Source organism: Sminthopsis crassicaudata, chromosome 2 (genome assembly GCF_048593235.1).
Source record: "Sminthopsis crassicaudata isolate SCR6 chromosome 2, ASM4859323v1, whole genome shotgun sequence".
In the NCBI taxonomy this organism is placed as follows: Eukaryota; Metazoa; Chordata; class Mammalia; order Dasyuromorphia; family Dasyuridae; genus Sminthopsis; species Sminthopsis crassicaudata.
Window position 1 is genome coordinate 258,268,569 of NC_133618.1, and position 21,903 is coordinate 258,290,471.

The window sequence follows — 21,903 nt, forward strand, 5'->3', positions numbered from 1 at the left end:
ACCAGACACTGCATTAGTAGACGTATATAAGTTTACACAAAAATGAGGTGCCTCCATAGTCAGCGTAGCTTTAAACTTCTAAAGCTTCTAATATCACGCATTCGTATATCATTTTGTACAAAAGCAAAAAGGGCAACTTCATGGAAGTCAAGGATCCTTTGAGGTAGTGAGGAAGTGTCCCATAAAATATGGGGATGGCCAGGAAAACAACAGAACAAGTAAACACCTAGCAGTCCTTCTTGGTTGGAACATGGACACTGAGGTGAGGGAGAGAGAAGTATTGAGGTCAGATGGTAGGTATGGGGTCAGAGAGTGGCAGTCCTTAAATGCTAGCCTAAGGAGTTTTGTTTTATCCTATAGGCAACAGGAAATTAATGTGCTCCTGAGCAAGAAAATGCCCTGATTGGGATTAAGAAATACCAAAAAAGAACCAAGGAACTTAAGGATAACCATAAGAGCGGGCCTTAGCACCTAGAAAATTCTATTATATCCTTGCATTTAGAGTTATTTCTGTATGACTGGAATATTAACACCATAGTCCCTTTTGTCTTTCTGCATAAATCCTTTAAGATCTATACAAAATCACAGTGGTTTGGAGAAATTTTGGCGAAATAGCTATATGCAACATACAAAATTATTTCCCCAGGGAAAAAAAGATGTGCCTATATGTATGTATGAAGTTTTGGTTGGCACTGTCATCCTGTGCCATCCCTGAGGAAGTCCTATGGTTTATGTGTTAAATAAGTTCTAAAAGTTAATTTCACATACAGAACTCTGAAAATTGGTAAAGATATCTTTCTCTTTCCTTGACATGCTGAATCTTACTAGCACATAGTCAGATGAGAGCTATGGGTAGATCATTTTAGCAGCTGTGTGGAGAATGGATGGGAGAGCAGAGAGACCAACAGATGAGAAAGGTAAAGAATAACAGTGAGAGGTGATGAAGCCCTGAAGGAGGTTACTGTGATGGGAGACAAGGGGCCAAATGCAAAAGTTGTACAAATAGAATTGACTCCACTAAGTAACTGGGTATGGAAGGGGACAGAGAAAGAAAAATTTAGGAACACTGTGAGGTCAAAAATGTGGAAGACTGGGAGGATGCTAGTGACTTCAGTGGCAAAGAAGTTTGGAAAAGGCAAGTTTTAGGAGATAATGACAAAGAGATTTTGTTTTAGGATCAGTTGGGTTTAATAAATGAAGACTATATGCAACATCTTAGGAAGACATTATCTGGCAGATAGTTGAAAACATGTGATTAAGTACAGGGGAGTGATTAGAGCTGGACTTACAGGGTCATCTGTGGGAGTCATCAGTGTAGAGCTGACCAAAGTGTCTTTTCCCCAAAACAGCCCTTTTCCTACCAACTTTGTTTATTTACTTAGGATTTGGCTTTTGATTTATGGGTACAGATACCATCCCAGGATCTTTACAATATACCCAAGTACATTTAAGTAAATAAATACAAACCTTAAACCTATATGTAATCATTATCAAATGGTAAACAAAATAAAACAAAACAAAAACCATATAACAAAAATGGATAGTGTCAGGGAACTAGAAATAACGAATTGTATTACCAGAAAATAGTTGTTGAGGCTTGCAATGAACACAGTACACAGTTCCTTAAAATAAGTTATAAGTTTAATAAAATGTATAATATAGAACTCCATTATTTGGTGATTCAGAACATGGAATAAAATTCTCCTTTCCCCACAGGACCTAGAATTTCTTTTGCACATTAATTTCTGTCTGAATGTATAATAGATTATATTGGCCTGTGAATAAGGAGCCCTAGGTCCTAGCCCAGGTCTTTTGATTCTAAGAAATTTAATGCTTTTTTACATTCTGTGGCTACAGATTTATTTTAGCAGTGTCCTCCCACTTTGAGGGTACCAGGGCACATTCTCTTCCTTTGGTTGAAGATGAGGGCATTGCAGATCAAAATGCCACCCAGTCATTTAGTTTTACAGCCAGAAGGAACCAGAGTTCAGTTCTCTCCACTAAGAGCCAGAGACAATGTGCCTTATTCAAAAATCAAACAGATACTGGCAGAACTAAGGCTAGAACCCACCTCTCCAAACTCAATCAGATTTTCAGTGTTCTTTCTTCACCATGCTGCCTCCCCCCCTGAATGGTCGTTAGGGAACAATTTTGGCAGGAAAGATTACAATGAGCTTTTGTTGATTGAAATAAGTATTAGGAGCTTATCTGTAGAATTTAGATACCATGAACTTTCTTAAAGTTTCCATAAAGATAGCAAACACCTTCCTCATTAATTTCCTCCCTGAAGTGAAACACTGAATAAAGGAGTACAGAGGTATTCAAATTTAAATTCATTTTTGAGGAAGTCATCCAGGAGAAGAATACTTTTAATGAACCATGAAGGATCAGCATTAATTCTGCCAGGACTAAATATATACTCTCTTCTCTGTATTCTCCCACCACCCACTAACATAAAAAACAAAAGAAAAACCAATCATGTAGCTATTTGCTCCAGGAGACAATGGTGGTGATAGAACAGAGTTAGGGAAAATACATATATTTATGTTAAGAAAAGGAAAAGGCTACTTAAGACTATTTATCTAACATCCCATATTCTAATAGCACTTGGTATCTTTTTATTTTTTTCACAGTGTACAAAGACCCCCAATGTAGATATAAAACAGATAATGCAGCTTGACAAAAATGGCTTCCATAGTGCAGATTCTACCCCTCACAGGAATATTCACATCATTCCATGGACCTATATGCGAACCCCATCCATGAATGCACAACCTTCTAAGTTTTTAAAAATAAGAGGCCACACATATTAGGTCCTGGCAAGATACCCCCAACTTCTAGCACTAAAGCCTTTATGACATGCTCAAATAAATCCCGTTTACTGCAAAAATGACCTTACACATGAGCTATCACTACAAGGAATGATAAACAGTGTTGTCAAAAATTACTTATGGTCCCACATGGTTGAACAGTTTCATACAACTAGGGAAGAAAGATTTGTGTCCACTTAGCAACAAATGCTCCAAGCTGTTTCCCAAGTTGTAGAAAATTGCTATTTGTACTTTGTGCAGATTGAGGGATCACTCTTTCCCAAGGGAAGACCTGGAAGGGCTCCACTGACTGCCAGGAAATTAGAAGGCTCTTGGTTCACATGACACTGGTTACCATGAAACTCCATTCTGGAGCACGGATTGTGATCTTTTCTCACTTCTATGTCAGCTACAATTCCTATTTAACCTATGCACATTTGAGGGAATGTTTTAAGAAGCTCATTTAAGGATTCCATGGTTAAATTATGTAATTTCAACAAGTCAATCCTCAAAACAAATCATCCTTTAGAAGAAATGTCCTGTATCCTATCTACACAAGCACTTACTAAAAGAAAGAAACTAAGCAAACAAAAACCCTTTCAATACAATTAAGACAGTACAGCTTATAGGAATTTACACTGTCCTGGATTAAGCCTGGTGCACCCCAATGGAGTAATATGGCAAGGGGAAAGAGAAAAGTGAGACAAGGCTGAGTTAAGACTAACTACGCCCTCCTAGCTCAGCACCACAAAGCAGCCTTTCCAGTCAGAATACCTGAGTCTAACTGATACAAATACAAATGTATGAGCAATTTGTGACTTTTGTTTCACATTGAATTTTATCTATTTAAAAAAAAAAAAAAAAAAAAAGTACACAGCTACAAAATTATATACCACGGAGCCAAACCAGCAGCAAAATCCATACTTAACTTTCTACGGGGAACCCCATATCTCCTTCAAATACATTCACAGTGCTTTCTGAACAAGGACACTAGAAAGGCTTCTTAAGTCATTTCTCTTTTCAAATGATTACACTATTTCATCTCAGAGTGAGATCAGAGTGCCTGGACTGCTGAGCACACACTGTAATCATATGATAAAAGTGGAATGACTTCTTGCTTATTCCATTTCTAAGTTGGGACCACAGCTGTATCCTAGAACTACAAGTTGCTGACTTATTATTTCTCATTCTAGCTGAATCTACAATCTGAAAACCTGAGGGGAAAGTAGCCCCTAACGCCAGTGTGCACAACTCCCTAAATCAGGGACTCTTAAGGAAAACGGCACAAGGTGGCTCGGGCCCTGGTGGTCCCTCTGGACCAAGTGCCTCCCACCTCTCACTACTTCAGCCCTGAGTCGAATTTCATCTGGCTCCCAGCAGCTGGGTGCAGCACATACTTCACGGCTGGATTTCTAAGAATGGCTGATTTCTCCAAAGTGGAGAAAGGCTTTCCCATATCTGGTCCTCCAGGAAGGCCTGAAAATTGTGCTGTTTAAAAACCCTGCTCACCTGGGAAAGGCCCTATACTAAGGAGAAGTTGTTCCCCCCTCCACCAGGGTCTGTTTCTCCTGGCCTTCTGTTAAACGGGGACCCAGATGGGAAGAGGATGAGCCTCTGTATTAAATACATATTGGTCAAGGTTGATAAGTTCCATATCATCAGAAAAGAGCAGGAAAAAATACTTCAAGGTTTCTCCCAGAAAGAAGCTTTCCATCTTATCTCTTGGCTGTGGGTTGCTGGGATTCTGGACATTATCAATAGAAGAATAACCTGCAGGAACCTGCAAATAAAAATCATGTTGTTGTCACTTTCACCACAAAATCCAAGCCAGCACCATAATAAAACAAAAGTGGGCAAAAACATCTGGAAGCTATTGTTTAACTAACAGATTCATGTTTAAACTGTAGACATCTACCTAGGAGGGGCAGCTAGGTGGCACAGTGGATAGAGTACCATCCCCGAAATCAGAAGGAACCGAGTTCAAATTTGGTCTCAGACACTTAACACTTCCTAGCTGTGTGACCCTGGGCAGTCACTTAACTCCAATTGCCTCAGGAAAAAAAAAGAAAAGAAGTCTACCTAGAAATTCTCAGATGTATGCAAATTAAACTTCTGCCAAGGCTAGAATGAGAAATTATCAGTGGATCAGATATATCTTTGGAAGGAAAAACCAATCCTTCAGAATGTGAACTTGCCATCAACAAATCCACACTCCTTTCTGAAGCAAAGTTAACAGTACTCATTTCATACCGTAATACAATTTACAGCAGACACTTTGCAGTGTTTTAGAAAGCTCAGTAGGGTTCAGGAAAACAGTGCCTTGGAGATAAACCCAAAAAAATCAATATTTATTAACTGTAGAACTTAAAAATCTCAATTCATATCAAAAAAGTATTTGGAAGAAAAACTAGTTCTTTTCCTTTTACTCACCAATGTAATTCCTCTGTGAATTTATCAAAAGTTCCCCTTTTTTAAAAAAGGGTCACTCAAGAGTCAAAAGACTCTTCAACAGATATTCCTTTTACCCCAAACTATGGACAATAATAAAACCTCTCCTGGCTCTACGATGTCCCAGAACCCAGTTGAGCTGTAGCATCAAAACTCCAGTACCTACTAAGGGGTTAGAGAAAGCAATAGAACATTTATTAAGTACCTGACAATGTGCCAGGCACTGGGCTAATAAGTAAACACTTTACAAATGTCTGCTTTTATTCTCAGAAAAGAAAGCTAAATAAGCAAGAAGCTAAACAGTCCCCATTAATGTAGAGGAAACTGGAGCAGACAGTGTTCAGTACCTTGCCCAGGATCACACAGCTAGTAAGTATATAAGGTCCTTTTTTGAATTCAGGTCTTCCTGATTCAAAGTCTAATGATCAGTTCTATTTCTCTGTGAGCACCCAAACACACTACATACCACAATATTAGTTTAATCACGTCACATTAAAAGAGACAAGTTCTATAAGCTGAAAAGAGAAGTCTGAAAGAGAAGTGAGACACCTCAGGATGCAAAAGAAAATCTATATTTCTGATGAACAGAACCAGGAGATCATTATATACATAGATAAGATCTAATTCAGTTCCAGTTGATCAATGATGAACAGAATCAGCTACACCCAGAGAAGGAATGCTGGGAATTGAGTGTAAAATGTTTGTACTATTGTCTTTCTACCCAGATTACTTTTACTTTCTGAATCCAATTCTTATCTTGCAACAAGAAATTCAGTTTTACACACAGATACTGTAACTAGGATATATTGTAACACATTTAACTTGTATGGGATTGCCTGTCATCTAGGGGAGGGGGTAGAGGGAGGGAGGGGAAAATTCAGAAAAAAGTGAGTACAAGAGAAAATGCTGTAATTACCCATGCATATGTATTGTCAAAAAAAAAAAAATTATAATTATAAAATTAATTTAAAAATAATAATAAAAGAAAGAAAGAATATTGACTCTCTAGTCAGAAGAACCTGGCCAAAAAAAAAGAAAACCTACATTTCTGGACATAGCTGATTGGGGGGGGGGGGGGGGATTTGTTTTGCTTAGGCTGTGTATATCTTTTTTTTTTAATAGGGAGAGAGGCAGAAGAAAAAAATTGTTCATCTTTTTAAAGTTAAGAAAATGCCCTCACAAATCAAAAATAAAAGTCAAGGTCTAAAGGGAGTCTTTTCTCCTTGATACTTGGAAATCCAGCCAGAAGCTGGAAGGGATAATTGGACAAACTGCACTTCTGCACAAAGAAAATAAAATAGATTTTTATGGAGTGAAAGCTTAAAAATAAGAGGTTAGAAGTAAGCACTCCAGAATAGATTATAGGTGTGCAAGTGAGAGATCAACTACTGGAAGAAAAAAATGTACAAAGAACCTGAATGAACCTGATAATCTCCCAGGCAACCCTCATGTACACACTCCTAAGACCACTTTGGTAATACACCTGGTATCCTCTATCACTCTTCCCCAACTATGGAAATTGTCAAAAAAAAAAAAAAAAAAAAACATCTCATTGCAGGTATAAAGAATGGAACAACAAATATAATTACTTACATTTCTATAATTCCTTTAAGATTCACTCAACATTTTATATATTATTACATCTCCCCCTGACTTAATAAGGGATGAACATGCCAAGGAAGGCTCAGAACTCTGGGCTTAAATCCTTCTCTATTTAGAACTGAATTCAACTATTGGTCTTAGAAATGATGAGCAGAATTTCAGAAAAGCCTGGAAAGATTTATATAAACTGATTTTGATTAGAGCAAACAAAACCAAGAGAACATTGTACACAGTTACTATGAGATTATGTGATGATTAACTGTGATGGATTTGGCTCTTTTCAGCAATGCGGTGATTCAAGGCAATTTCAATAGACTTCGGATGGAAAATGTCAATCACATCCAGAGAAAAAAGTATGTGGATCAATGCATAGTATTTTCATCTTTTTGTTTGTTTTTTCTTTTCTTTTTTTTCCCCATTTTGGTCCGATTTTTCTTGCACATGTCAAGTATGGAAATGTTTAAAATATGCCAAAAAAATGTTTTAAATATATTTCAAAGGATTGCACATATTTTACCAATATCAGATTACTTACTTCTTGGGAAGGGAGAAAAATTTGGAACAAAATCTTATACTATTAAAAAAAAAAAAAAAAAAAAAAAAAATTCAGAGCAGTACGTAAATGTGGCCTCACCCTTGTGTACTTGTTGAAGTTCTGCAAGATCTCCCAGCCCCAGTCTTGGTATTTTTTGTTACCAGTAAACCGATATAAATAGAACAGGCTCTCTATTGTTTCGGGTCGCAGCAAATTATGCCTATCTGAAGACTGTAGAGGAAAAAAAAAATTTAATTCAGAATTGGAAGGAAAAGAATATGGGTCATTCTTTCCTTTGCCAGAGGTTTCCAGATCTTACCTTAACCTCCACATCTTTATGGCCTTTCTGGGGATGAATATTGAAATATACAATCTCTGGGCTCAGACCAGTTTCTATTTGATGATACATCTGGTAACAAGTTTCTATGAGAGCTTTAGCCAGTTCCATATGATCAGCTGTTAATCCATTATGAGCTCCAAGAGCCAGGGTACCAGGCAAAAAGCATACCAGGTGATCCTGAAAGTTAAAACATTATTAAAAATACTGAAACCCTCAATAATGTTCAAATGATCATTCTGAAGACAGTTCATTGGCACCATTCAATGCACACTTAAAGGCTTAACCACTGAGATCTGCTTCCAAACATATAAATACATGAATAGTCTCCTCTTGATTATCCACATTTTGTTCTATCTCTGGCAAATCTTGTTGGTTCTATCTCTGGCAAATTTTCTTGGTTAACATCACTTGCTCCTTCATTTTGCTTGCATAATTTAACAGGACCTAAAAGGCACTACTTTTTAAACAAAAATATTTCAAAGAGGATACAGAGGGTACCTCTATTTAGGCCATCATCTTGACATAAATTTGAGAAAAGGTACTGGCTTTACCTCTGAAATAAAAAATAAGGATAGAGAAAGCTGGAGATTTACATTCTCCCAAGTTTTAAAGTCTTTCTTTACATTTTACTTCATTAAATCTTGTGGATTCCCTGAAAATTACAGCTACATTCAAATTAAAATAACAAAACACTTTCCAAAGAGAAACAGAAACAAACCTTGAATTGAGAAAGTCCACTTACTAATGTTAACAAAAAGAGTTACACTTATCATTAGCTTCCCCTTTCCTCACAATAACCGAAACCTCAGCATCATTGAATCATCCGAGTTCTCCTTAACTCATTTGCTAAATTTAGTTGCCATTTATATCATTCTTACATTCATGCCTTTCTTTTCCACACTTACTTGCCATCACTCGCATCCATGCCATCATTGCTCCTGCCTCTAATGCATGGAATTTCAACATCTATAAAAATACAATAAATCTTTCCACCCTGGGTCTTTCTTCCCTCTAATTGATCTTATGTATATCTTCGAGAATAACATTTCTCTTGTAATTATTTCATTCCACAGTTCCGGGGGGGGGGGAGGGGGGGAAGCTTTAGTACCTTTCTTACTGCCTACCAAATAAAAGCCCAAACTTTTCAATGTTTTTGAGGCCTTCCTTAACTTGGCACTGTGTGGTGCAGTTGACAAAGTGCTAGATTTAGAATCAGAGGACCTAGGCTCAAATCTCACCTCTGGCACTTACTACCTGTATAATGTTGGGCGAGTCATCTAAACCTCTTTGGGTTTCAGTTTCTTTATCTATAAAATAAAGGGGATGGAGCAGATGAGTTCTGAGATTCATTCTAGCTCTAAAGCTATGCTATAATGCTACCTTTGCAGACTTATTTCTCCTATTTCCTTTCTTGCACTCTATAGTAATTTGTCAAACTAGACTACTCAACTGTTCAAATACTTACCAAAATTTCCCATCAACCCTATAGCTAATTCAGCCTGTTCCCATATTCTTTGTTGTTCAGTCATGTTTCATTCTTTGTGACCCATTTGGGGTTTTCTTGACAAAGGTATTTAAGTAGTTTGCCACTTCCTTCTCCACATAAAGAATATCATCTCCAGTCTATTTCTCATCTCCATAAATACAAACATTTTCCTATAGAGGACAGAAGCCATAAAGAGTTTGCTTTTCTCTTTAAGCATATAATGAATTCAAACATTAGTTCAAAAGCTACCTATTCTTCCTACTGATTTTCATTCTGTCCTACATTTCTAAAATACTTTTGGTGACCCACAATTTTTGCCCCTCTCCATTTTGATAACTATCCCAATATTGGTCCTGGTTCTTTTTCCCCTTTCCCCATCTCTACCTCTCCCCTCAAATCGAAAGAAAATCAACATCAGCATGCCAGCTATATAGTCAAGAAAAGAAAACAAAACAAAACCCTAAAGTGGCTGTATTTGAAAGCATCTCATCCTGTTCCTTGAGTTCATCACTTCCATCTGATGATACAATATTCATTCTTCAAGTCCCAGCTTAAACACTATCTCTTCCATGATTCCCCTTCTGCTATACTGACAAATAATGCTATTCTCAAGAATTCCCACACAACTTCATATCTCTTTTATACATCTATCATATACTATCATTTGGAGAACATGTTCTAGTTCCTCTTCTAAATTAGTGTAAGATCTTCTAGAGACTATTATCCTATTCATCTTTTTATCTTCCTTAGCCTATAGGACTATCTCAAAGGTGGAGAAATTATAAATATGCCACAGGGTGTGAAATTCAATAACAAAGAGAGCCTATCAATCCTTGTACTTCTTTAAGGAAGGAGAAAAGGCAGGAAAAGCTATTTTAAGAACAAGTAAGGTGAAGAGACAAGAAAGTAAGAGTAACACCAGATGTAAATGAATGAAAAAGCACAAAAACCTGGGAAGCCTTGTAAGTAAAGTGAGCAGAACCAGAAAAACAAATTATACAATAATAACATTACATAGGAAAAACAACTTTGAAAGACTTGAGAACTCTCATCTATCAATAACCAACCACAATTCTAGGGGACTGATGAGATGAAACATGTTAACAATCTCTTGACAGAGATATGGAGGCTTCAAGATGCAGAGTAAGATATACATTTTCAGACAATGTGGGAACTTGCTTTATGTAACTAAGCATATTTGTTACAGGGCTTTGTCTCCTTTTTTTCCCTTCCAATAGATGGGGTGGAAGGAAGAGTTGAAGATATAGATACAGCAGAAAATGGCAGGTCACTGAGACTTTTTTTTTTTTTTAATATGAAGAAAAAGGCAGAAAGAGAAGAGCTTTGAACACTACATGTTGAATTTATTACATATTTTATAAGAAAAGCAAGCTATACAAAACCGAAATTTGCAGTTTCATGTACAATTAAGCTTCTTTCTTAAAAAAAAAAAAAAAAAAAGTATTTCATTTAGTAGTAGTGAAATTCAAAAAATAAATTAATAAAAAAATAATGCTCACTATATATCAAATACTGTATTAAGTGCTAGGGATACAAATACAAAGAAGTTGTTTCATCCTCTACCCTCAAGGAATTTGAAATTCTACTAGAGAGAAAGACTACATATACTGAACTGAATTTTTTTTTCTCATGAAACTATCTAAGGTGAGGGGTAAGGGGAAATAGGTTGAAGGGAGAAAACTGGGAAGAGAGGATACAGATAATAACATAACATGGTTGAGGTAGACATCTAGTTGGAAGGGATGTATAAGCTGCTAAATATTAAAGCTAGGTAAATGTACAAAAAAAAGAAAAAAGAAAAAAAGCTTACTCACCCCTAAGATAGGCATTCCAAACCCTAATGGATTAATCATTCCTCATTTAAGCAAAGAGAGAGGACAGAGGCCTCTGAATGATCTAGGATTGGGAAGGGAGACCTGAGTCTGATTCAGCAAACCTATAAGAGTAGCTCTTCAGGAGTTTAGCAACAACAAGGTGGCTGAAAAAAGATACTAACTTTGGGTCAAACTCCTCTATAAAATAAAGGAATTGGATAAGGTGGTCTCTTGCACCTTCCAAGTCCAATAGTATTTTGAGTCTAGGAAAACTGAGCTGTCTCCACCCTTCAACTCACGTCTTGATTTCAGTAAGAAATAAAAAAGCCTTCTTTAACAAGTTACTTCCTCTCTCTGACACTTAGCTTCTTCCTTTGTAAAGGAATTGGAATGATTCTCAAGGTCCTTTTCTAGCTCTAAACTGATACCCTGAGGGGCACTTAAGCTTTCTTTCAGCCTCCTTCCCCAAAACACTTATCTCTATCAGTCTGGCATGAGGGTTACTACTCTACTGGCTCCACCTGCTAATAATTGGGGGAGGGAGGAGAAGAGACCTCTTGAACAATACATGTTAAAATAACTGATCTCAGCATCTGATTATCAAGAATAATTAGTAAAAAGTAGGAAACTACCAAATGGCTGCTGCTTCTTAACAGAGGAAGCAGTAAGTTGACCATTCTTTTCTATGTTGGCCAGTATCTATAGTGTCTTCTACAGTGTTCAGGAATCTGTCTCACATGACAGAAGCATTTTTCACCCAACAGAGTTTGGGGTCTTGGCCCCAAGTGCAAAAATTCTTAAGGCCCTGAACACATGTTGCAGATAGCAGGCATTTAAATCTTAGTTATCTATGAGAAAAAAACCAAACTGTATTATCTATTCTGAGATAGGGAATGCACCACTTTCTAAGGCAACCAATTCCACTTTTGAATAGCACTAACTCTTCCTTTGGGACTCAGTTCCCTTTTCTATAAAATAAGGATGTTGGTAAAGATAACCACTAAAGGTACAATCCAGATATAAATTTATAATCCTATAATCCCAACATCAAACAGAAATCTGTCTCTTTGCAGTCTCCACTATTTTTAGTCCTGCCCTTAAATTGAGCAGGGTTAAATTTGTTCTTTTCTACATGACGATATGATACTCAAACTATAACGTTTTCCCCATATTCAGGACTAACATCCCCAATTCCTTCAAGCTATTCTTGACGTACAGCATATCCTACAGGCTTCCTATCAGTCCTATTGTTCTTTTTAAAGGTGTGCTCCGGTTTGTCAACGCTCACTTGACAACATAACAGTGAGAATCAAACTCAATACTCCAAATGACTAGGGAGAAACTAACACCTTTCATTCTGGACATTATGTTTCTATCACTGTAACTCAGTTTTATTCCTGGCCTGGTTTTAAACAATAGTTTTTCTGTTGTCAGGCACTGATTTATTTTTGGAGATGAATGACAAATAGTGGAATTTCAAAAATCACAACTTTCCTGTTAGGCTTATAAAATTCAGATCAAAAATTATATCCAAACCTGGCCAAGAGAACAACACTGGAGCAAAAGCAAGAGAATTTGTTATAAAAGCCACAATAATAGCATACTAAATCAGAATTACTTTCTAGCTGAATATCCTAACACAAGAAACATAAAATCTACTAAAACCTCTACCTTTTCGAAATGGAATACAATAAAGAAAAAAAAATTTAAGTAATGTTAACAGGAAAAATCTTAAAATAGTGGTACAAAGAACAATGGATTCTTCATTAACTCCTCAATAACAAGTCCACTTTGATATATCATGATATTGGATAATCTTTATTTAAAATTATTCTACTGGCTAAAGGTCAGTAGGAGTCTACAGATCTTTATTTGGGAAAAGTGGGAAAATCTAAAAGGAGAGAAATTTCTTGTGATCTACCTACAGACAAGCTGTTTGGTATAGAACACGATGACTCAGATGATCTGTTTCAGTAAGAAACACTGTCCAAATGGCTAACACTAACACACTAACAACTTTGTAAAATTGTATGTAACATCTACTTGAAGGTCTATCTGGGTTACCATTAAGATCTTCTCTTTCTCCTAATTTTAGTGGGTCAGAGCCTGGCCTTCCCACATTCTTTTCATGACAGTTAAGAATTCACCTTGAGTATGTTATTTTATACAATTTTACTTGTTCAACTGGCCTCAATGAAGTTCCCTGCTCTTTGAAAATGACATCATATCTATAAAGCAACAAAGGGTACAGAGACTCACCATCTTGGCCCTGAAGCGGCCATGAGCAAGTTCACCCACAAAAGTCAGCTTGCTGGGCTCAGATTTCCGAAGTAGGTGTCTTTTGACCCCTTCTATGGCATTAATATACTCTTCCAGCAATCTGTTAATTAAAACAATTTCCCAATTTTATACACACAGACATCTACATCCCTATGATCACCTTTTGGGAAGAGGGTAGGGTAGAAGAGAAGACCTGTAATTACACTTGCACATGGTGCTTGATCCTAAGAAATGTCCCATTATCAAAGCAAATCAGCACCTGCTCTGAAATCTCAACTCTTACCAAGCTGCCTCATATATTAAGAATTACCTTGCCCAGGGTCACAAGGCCAGTATGTGTCAAAAGCCACTCTTCTATCCGTAATACTGCACTGCCAATGTATCTGTTTTTCTAGAATGTAAGAATGCAGAGCTTTTGAAGGTAAAGACTGATTCAGAAGGGCTGGTGGATGATCTGTCTACATTTACATACAAATGCAGCTAAGTGTTGAAATTAAAAAAAAAAAAAAAAAACCCTCAGAAACCTGAGATCCAATTCCATCTTTTGCTACTATTATAATCATTTCATATGTTGAACCTGAAGCAACTCTCTTAACATTGTAAGTTGTGATCTACAGTGGGAATGGGAGTTTCCAAACTAAAAAATCACTAGTACTAATATAATAAAAGAAATTTCTACAGCGCTTTACCAATCACATTTTCCACAAGTCCTGTATATATCACTCCCATTTTATGGATAAGGAAAGTTAAGGCCCAAGGAGGCAGTTAAGTGCTAGAGCTAGAACTTCCAATTATTCTCACACCAAGCCCAGTGTTTTTATTTACCACAATTAAGGTTGCAAATTAAGCCTTTGATGACCCTAGTGTAACTTTTTCTTTGTCCCAAAAGATAAGTTTTTATCTTTTTCCTTACCTTATAAGATCATATCAAATTCTAACGTTTTCTCAGTAATGTCAATTAACTCACAGACCTTATGACAATTAAAACCGGATCTCCCATAATATCTTAAATATTTCTTAAAACTACAAAAGATATTCTAGAAACCCAACATTTTTTATTAGTCATGTGTAAGAAAACAGACAAAAAATCCCACTAAAAAATGAGAAAAAGAAAATAAAAAAATAAAATAGTATGCTTAAATCTGCGTTCATATTCCAATAGTTTTTTCTCTGAAGATGAATAGCATTTTTCAGCATCAGTACTTAAGAATTGTCTTGGATCTTTATACTGCTGAGAATAGCTGTCATTCATAGTTGGTCCTTATACAATATTGTTATTACTATGTATAATGAATGTTCTCCTAGTTCTGCTCATTTCATTTAAGTCTTTCTAGGTTTTTCTGAGAGCATCCTGCTCATCAAGCCATTCCTTAACTGATAGGCACTCCATCAATTTCCAATTCTTTGCCATCATTAGAAGAGCTGGTATAAATATTTTTGTACATAGAGGTCCCTTTCCTTTTTTAAAAAAATCTCTTTGGGACAGCAGTAGTATTGCTGGATCAAAGAATAGGCAGTGATGTAAACCTTTGGGCATACATCCAAATTGTTCTCTAGAATAGCTGGATCAGGGCAGCTAGATGGCACAATGGAGCATTGGCCCTGGAGCCAGGAGAACCTGAGTTCAAGTTCAGCCTCAGATACTTAATACTTACTAAGCTGTGTGACCTTGGGCAAGTCATAATCCCAATTGCCTCCCCCAAAAAAGGGCAGAATGGTTGGAACAATTCATAATTCCCCACAATACATTAGTGTCCCAATTTTCCCATATTTCCTGCAACATTTGTCCTTTTCCTTCTGTCAAATTATAATCTTGTCTGAAGAATCTGAAAAGTATCAGTTCAGTGTTAAGACTTGTTGTTTCAAAAACCAACCATCATTCCAGAAAACTCAAGGTAAAAAATGCTATCTAACTCCTTCCTGGCAGAGGCATAAAAATATATAAAAAGATAAAAATTTCTGGATATGGCCAATGAAGAAAACTGTTTTGTTCTGCCACATTTATAACAGGGATGGGACAGAAGTCTATTTGTTATTCCCTTTCTCAATGTGGGAGAAAGGGGAGTGAAAGGAGAAGAATGCAGAACTAAAAATAAAATAAAATTTAACTTTAGATAACAATAAGGTGAACAAAGGACGACTTAACCAATTTTTAAAAAGTATTTTCCAGACCTGCATCTCCAAATGAAAAACAGTTCAGCAAAATAGATGCCCAATTGTGTAGTTATTTTAGAAAGCTCTCAGTTCTAAACTACTGCCTAGCTATGTGACCACAGTTAAATCACTTAAGTTCTTAGTGATCTTGAATACTCTCTAAAATGAAGTTACAATAGAGCTGTTAAAACAAATTAGTAGAAGTTTTCTGCATGAGTTACTTACCCCTAAATTGATGACCTAACAAATGCAGATCTCTCTATAACTGCCTAAAGGACATCTCCTCCTGGATGTCCTAGCATCATTTCAAATTCAACATTTCCAAAACCAACTTTATTACCTCTTTAAAACAAAACCAAACCCCTGGGTTCCATTTTAGTGACATTATTCCTTGGGTCTCAAATGTTTAAAAGCTTTGAGTTATCTAATTACTGAAGAAGAAGAAGAACTGATAGAACCTGGTATATGACTGGATATGAAAGGGGAAAGAATTGGTTATCATTTCCATGTGTCATTCCCATTATCACTACCTACCTAAGGTAATTGTTACCACTTATCTGTATAATAAACTCCTTTTTACGTCTTTCTATTTCAATTCTGCCTCTTTCCACTGGATTCTTTCATACTGCTTACCAGGATATCCAGTCATAGAATTCTTCTGTTAAAACTCTTCAATGGCATACTAATATCTAATATGTTAATTAAAGTCATAATTCTTTAGCTTAAAATTTCTGTGGCCTTCCATATATACTAAAACCATATCTCTTCTGCCTTATAACTTCCCTCTATATAACATTTCAGACAAGCTGTACTATTCATCCTCTCCTGAATAGAGATTGAGCTTACTTACCCTCTGTTGCCTTTGCTTTCAACTGTTCTCTCTGTGCCTAGACTCTTATCCTGCCTTCACATCTCCACCTATAGACTTCATATCCATCTTGTTAAGTCCAATTCAAATGTTAATCTCCTCCAAAAAACCTTAGATGGTCCTCCAATTCAGTAATTAACTTTCCCATTCAAAACTCAATTTGCTTGCCCATTAATTATACATTTGTGATATCACTTTGTATTGTACTTGTATGACACACAGAACCACAGAATGATAGAAGAACCACGTGGTATAGAAACCATGTCTTATTCAGAATTCTTATTTTTTCGTCTACCAACTGTTTTGCATACAGTAGGAACTCACAAGAGGTTTTAAACTTCAGAATGCTTAGCAGATGGCTAAGCTACAAATTGAATTCACAAAGCCTTTATTCCAAAAGTAGAGAAAACAGAACTCACTCATTTTCTTTCTTTCCTCCCTGGATCCACTGCTTCAGCAAATATTCATAATAGCTGTCAGCTCGGGCACCTAGAGTATAGACTCCCAAGTGAGTAAAGAGGCCACTGTTGGTATTGATAAACATGGGAACCAAACCATCATTTTTCCCTGATAGAGAATGAACGTGTTTCATCACCTTTTCCACGGCTGTCTGTAGCATTCAACAAAGGAAACAGGTAAAGGAGAACAAATATATGAATGTCACGATTCTACAGAAAAGCAAAGGGTCAAAGAGGAACTAGTTAGATGAATCTCTAAACATCTAGCTGGTCTCACTTGGCTTAATTTTCTAATTAAGGTTAGAAGAATAGGTCATCATGAAAAAAGCCAAATGTTGCCTGGCAGCTTTCATTTCCCATAAACAAACAGCACCTGGCTGGAATTTGACAAAGGCTTAACTGGGATTACTCTAAATGAGGTTTATATGGACAATTCAGACAGTGGTACATAATACTGAAGTAATAGGGGCTGACAAGTTGCTGGCAAGTTTTCTCTTAATTTACTTTCCTAACAATTCTCAAGCCCTAGTCATTTTTTATTCTACCTAATGACTATATAAGCCTTTTATTCTATAATATGCTACCACTGACCAATGAGATGATTAATAAATCTTTGTTGAATTCTTGTTGAATTTTACTGACTCACATAGCTTCTTGGAAGGCAAAAGAAAAACAAATCTGTTTTCAAACCTCATTATGACCTTTAAAAGCATCAATTATAGGAGATAAACTAGACTATCTCTAAAGGTCAGTTCAACTCCAAGCTTCCCTGAATCCATGCACCAATGAAAGAGCTTCTAAATTACATATCCAAAAAAATAAAATAAAATAAAATAGTAGCTCATCCAGGATAAATACATGAACTTTCAACTTAGGCTAGAGGTAATTAAAACAGTGAACAGTCTTTAAAGTTCAAATTTTGAAACCTAAAATTTTTTTAAATTAGAGAATTCAACCAGGATTCACAATAATGAATAAATACAAAGGAATGAGGCAATTATTGGCCTCTTTTAGTAAATCTATGGGATTTAAAGAATGTTAAAGAGAAATGACTTCTATCTTTCTCCCCTAATGGAGAAACCCACCCCATAACTACTATTTTTCTCCATGAAGATTTGCTACAACTAAGCAATGAAAAGCAGGCCCAATAATCTTAGCCAGATGACTAATTTATGACAGGTCTGCCAAGTTACTTTTATACTCTTTTTATTTGGAACTACAATGAGGCTTCTAGGCAATTACTATTTTTTAGTACAACTACTGTAGCACCCTATAAAATCAAACCTCTTACAATAATTAGCAAAGGACAAAATTAAAGAGAGAGGGACTGTAAGTGGTTCAAGTTCTACCTTGTGGTAAAGTTCCCCTTTTTTTCTGAGAGGGAAACATCTAATTAACTGTTGGTCCATACCTGGAATCTCATATCTCCAGTGAGCCGAGAGAGTTCTCTAAACTCCAGCTGAATACTGGTGACCTCTGCCACAGTGCTATCAGAGGTCCATCGAGGAGGGTGGGCAACACCACTGCCAATGTTTACATCAGAGTATGGGATTCTGGAGGGAGTGTTGAATGCTGGCATTAGCCGATTTCCAATATCTTTCTAATAAAAAAGAAAAAGAAAAGTTCAACAAAACATAAAAGTCCTCAAGAATTTACCTTTTTTATATGCTACTGTCTATATATTACCCTTTTTCATATAAAGAGGGCTGCTTGATGAAGTAACAATATGCAACCAAAGAGTGTCTGAGAAATAGCTGTAGTAGAAAGAACAATAGAAAAGGGCTCAAAAATTTAAGGTCCTGTCTGTTCTGTCACTAACAAGCTGTGATCTTGTCTGGGCAAGTCACTTAACCTCTTTGAGACTCAATTTTCTCTCACGTAAATGAGGGATAATTCTTATCTTAGAGGACCACTAAAATGTTCCAATCAGATAAAATACCACAAACTAGAAGGTACTACACAAGTGTGAGGAATATGTTATCTGCGCCTATCCAAATAATTCAATAAACTCAAATGCAATTTATAATCATCACTAAGTAACATTTCTTAAAAAATCTTAAGTGTAAAAAGCATCAAGGGGAGGGTCAAGCTAATATTATAGGCACAAAGTTAGTGATTAAATCGTTAAATATCACTCTAAAGGAGTCAATTATAATAAATTCAGCCCTCTTAATCAAAACATGACTATAACAAAAATTTAAAAAAAGAAATACTAGAATTTTAGAAAATATCAATTCAGTGACTTTAAGTGGAGGGAAAAACACCTTAATTTGGGAAACTCAGATCACTTACTGCCTTTTCCAGAAAAAGACTATCTCCAGATAAATGGTAGGTACTCAGAAGTCCACCCAAGATTCGGATAGTACTCTCAAATAGATTTACATCCACATTTTTTCCAAAATTCAATTCCGTCTTCACCCATGTCTTGGCTTCTTCAAATTCTACGTTGCAAAACAAAAAAGGCCAAAGGGACTGAATTGATTATTACTTGCATATATTCTAGATACCCTCTAGCTCTAAATCTATAATTCTATGATTGTGCTTGAAAATCTAACTATATGATTATAAAAATGTAATTTCCATTTAACAAATGAATTTTCTATGTCAAGGCTAAAACTGAGTTGCTTTTAATCTCTGGATTAAAGAAGATAGCTAAGTTGATTTTTATGGTTAGTCTAGAAGTAAAGGTATGGTAAGGAAGACTAAAGTTTTTACACAAAGATGGAGTAAGAGATGTATTTAGAAGGCTAGGCTGAGAGTCTGATTAGAAATTGGAGACACATTCAAAGTCTGAGTCAGAACCAATTAAGGTCAAGAAGACTAGGCTTATTGTGAGAAGCTGAATAGGACAGATAGGGCAGAGTTAAGATTAGAACATAAAGTTAATATTACACCAATAAGAGGCTGAGATGGAGGCAGAGGAAGCAATTAAGGTTTATTATCAAATTGCTTTGTAGAAGACCCAAGTAAGTTTAGAGATAGGTTTAGGGTTAAGGTGTGAGAGGCAGTTTTTAAGAAAAACACTTAAAAAAAAAAAGATAGCTAATTAGAACTCCAAATGAGAACAATTAAGTCTATAGATGGCAAAGAGGAAGGGGAAGGGAATAAGCATGGTGCTTACTATTAGGTAGGCATTTACTAAGCACTTTACAAATATTTCTCATTTGAAACAGCAAGGCTAAGTACAGCCAAACTACTCAAAATCTTCCAAACAACCACAAAAAAATCCTCACCAGTTTAAAATATCTAAAGTGTTCCCTTTGGGCAAGTTGGAGTGGTGTAGAATTTTAGAGCTGTATTATTTATAACTTAAGTACGACCATAAAGATTAATATTTAGATGGAACTAGAGCATTTATATCGTACCAGATCTATACTAAGGTTAAATATAATAATCTTTCACAAATTGACAATTCTCCTTATAACTAAAGATGACACAAATTTTAGATTTGACAAGCAGATGGTAATACCAGGAATCAATTTTTTAAAAGTCCAGACTTAAAGGCAGCTGAACTCAGATTAGATTTAATAATTAATTCTGGTCCCAGAGTTTAGTTGATGAAACAAAAATGACTTAACTAAGCAAAGGTCAAGAACTATAGATATAAAATGTTATCATACTCAGGCACCTAAAATATTTGTCAATTATTCAGAAATTTTTCTTTGCAAGGGGGAAGAATTCAATAGTAGGCAAAGCATAATTAAATGGCTTTAATCTAAGAAACGTGCAAACAAAAGGCACCAAATAAGACTTAAAAAATAAATTTAGTTAAGCTGTCCAGTAGGGGAAGCTCTATGCTAGCTACCCAGACTTCTTTTACAGCCTAGAGCAGCAGAAATCTTGAGATAGCATAATCCTCCTCTCATTTTATTGAGAAGACTACAAGGTCATTCAAGTAGAAAATGATAGAGGCTAATATGAGGAAGGACAAACAACAAAACAAAACAAGTCAACCATGATTGTCATAAACTATTACAAAAAAGTATCTTTATGCCTATGCAAATTTTTAAAGTACTTATGGAAATCTCTGCTTGTTTTAAATACCTACTCACATGAAGCAAATTTGGGGGTACTTCCTAATCAAATAACCTACTTATGTATTTAAAGAGAGTCAGGAACATTATGTCATGAAGTGTTTCAAAAGAACACAAATGGAAAAAAAAATAATTCTGATAGCCATACAAGAATAAATAATTCTAGGAGTAATATACATTATTGTGGTTTTTGTAGTTTTTTTATGTACATATGTATATGTACAATAATATGAATAAACTATAATGATGTGTATAATATCTATGGTGTGCAAGCTGATATAGCATAGCTTCACAGTTGGACAAAACCTTAAAATGTCCTATTATCAGTAAACATTTTCTCCAAAATAGTTGATAGTGTTAATTTATTATTATATTACTCCTAACACAAATAACATTTTCTTAAAAGATTACAAAGTAATCATTATATACTTCAACAATAATAATACTATATGATGATCAATTCTGATGGATATGGCTCTCTTCAACAATGAGATGAACCAAATCAGTTCCAATTGTTCAGTAATGAAGAGAACCAGCTACCCAGTGAAAGAACTATGGGAAATGAGTATGGACCACAACATAGCATTTCCACTCCTTCTGTTATTGTCTGCTTGTATTTTTGTTTTCCTTCTCAGGTTATTTTTCTATTCCCATTTCTAAATCCCATTATTTTTTGTGCAGCAAGATAACTGTATTAATATGTAAATATATATTGCATGTAACATATACTTTAACATATTTAACATGTATTGGACCACCTGTCATCTAGGGAAGGGAGTGAGGGGAAGGAGGGGAAAAGTTAGAACAGAAGGTTTTGCAAGGGTCAATGCTGAAAAATTACCCATGCAGCACATATCTTGTAAATAAAAAGCTATATTAAAAAAAAAAAAAAAAAAAAGATTACTTTCCTCACAAAATTCCCATGAGGTAGAGAATGCAAGTATCATCCCCATTTAGAGAGGAAGAAACTGAGATCCAGGAGGTATGACTTGCCCAGAGTCACAGCTATTATGTGTTGAATGTGAAATGTGAAATAGGTCTCTACTGACATTA

At 35.7% G+C, this 21,903-nt stretch overlaps 1 protein-coding gene across 3 annotated transcripts in view; it reads right to left on the minus strand.

The window, feature by feature from the left end:
- Nucleotides 1-1,623: 1,623 nt before the first annotated feature.
- The window catches only part of MAN1B1 (mannosidase alpha class 1B member 1), a 36,626-nt gene continuing 16,346 nt past the window's right edge, over nt 1,624-21,903 (minus strand). For all 3 annotated transcript variants that reach the window (XM_074289075.1, XM_074289073.1, XM_074289074.1), the window contains 7 exons: nt 19,109-19,257; nt 18,228-18,416; nt 16,778-16,968; nt 13,316-13,436; nt 7,715-7,912; nt 7,495-7,626; nt 1,624-4,590 (listed from right to left, as the gene is read on the minus strand). In XM_074289075.1, coding sequence (XP_074145176.1) covers nt 4,390-4,590; nt 7,495-7,626; nt 7,715-7,912; nt 13,316-13,436; nt 16,778-16,968; nt 18,228-18,416; nt 19,109-19,257 — 1,181 coding nt within the window. In that variant the 3' untranslated portion in view covers nt 1,624-4,389. The remainder of the gene's footprint in view (nt 4,591-7,494; nt 7,627-7,714; nt 7,913-13,315; nt 13,437-16,777; nt 16,969-18,227; nt 18,417-19,108; nt 19,258-21,903) is intronic.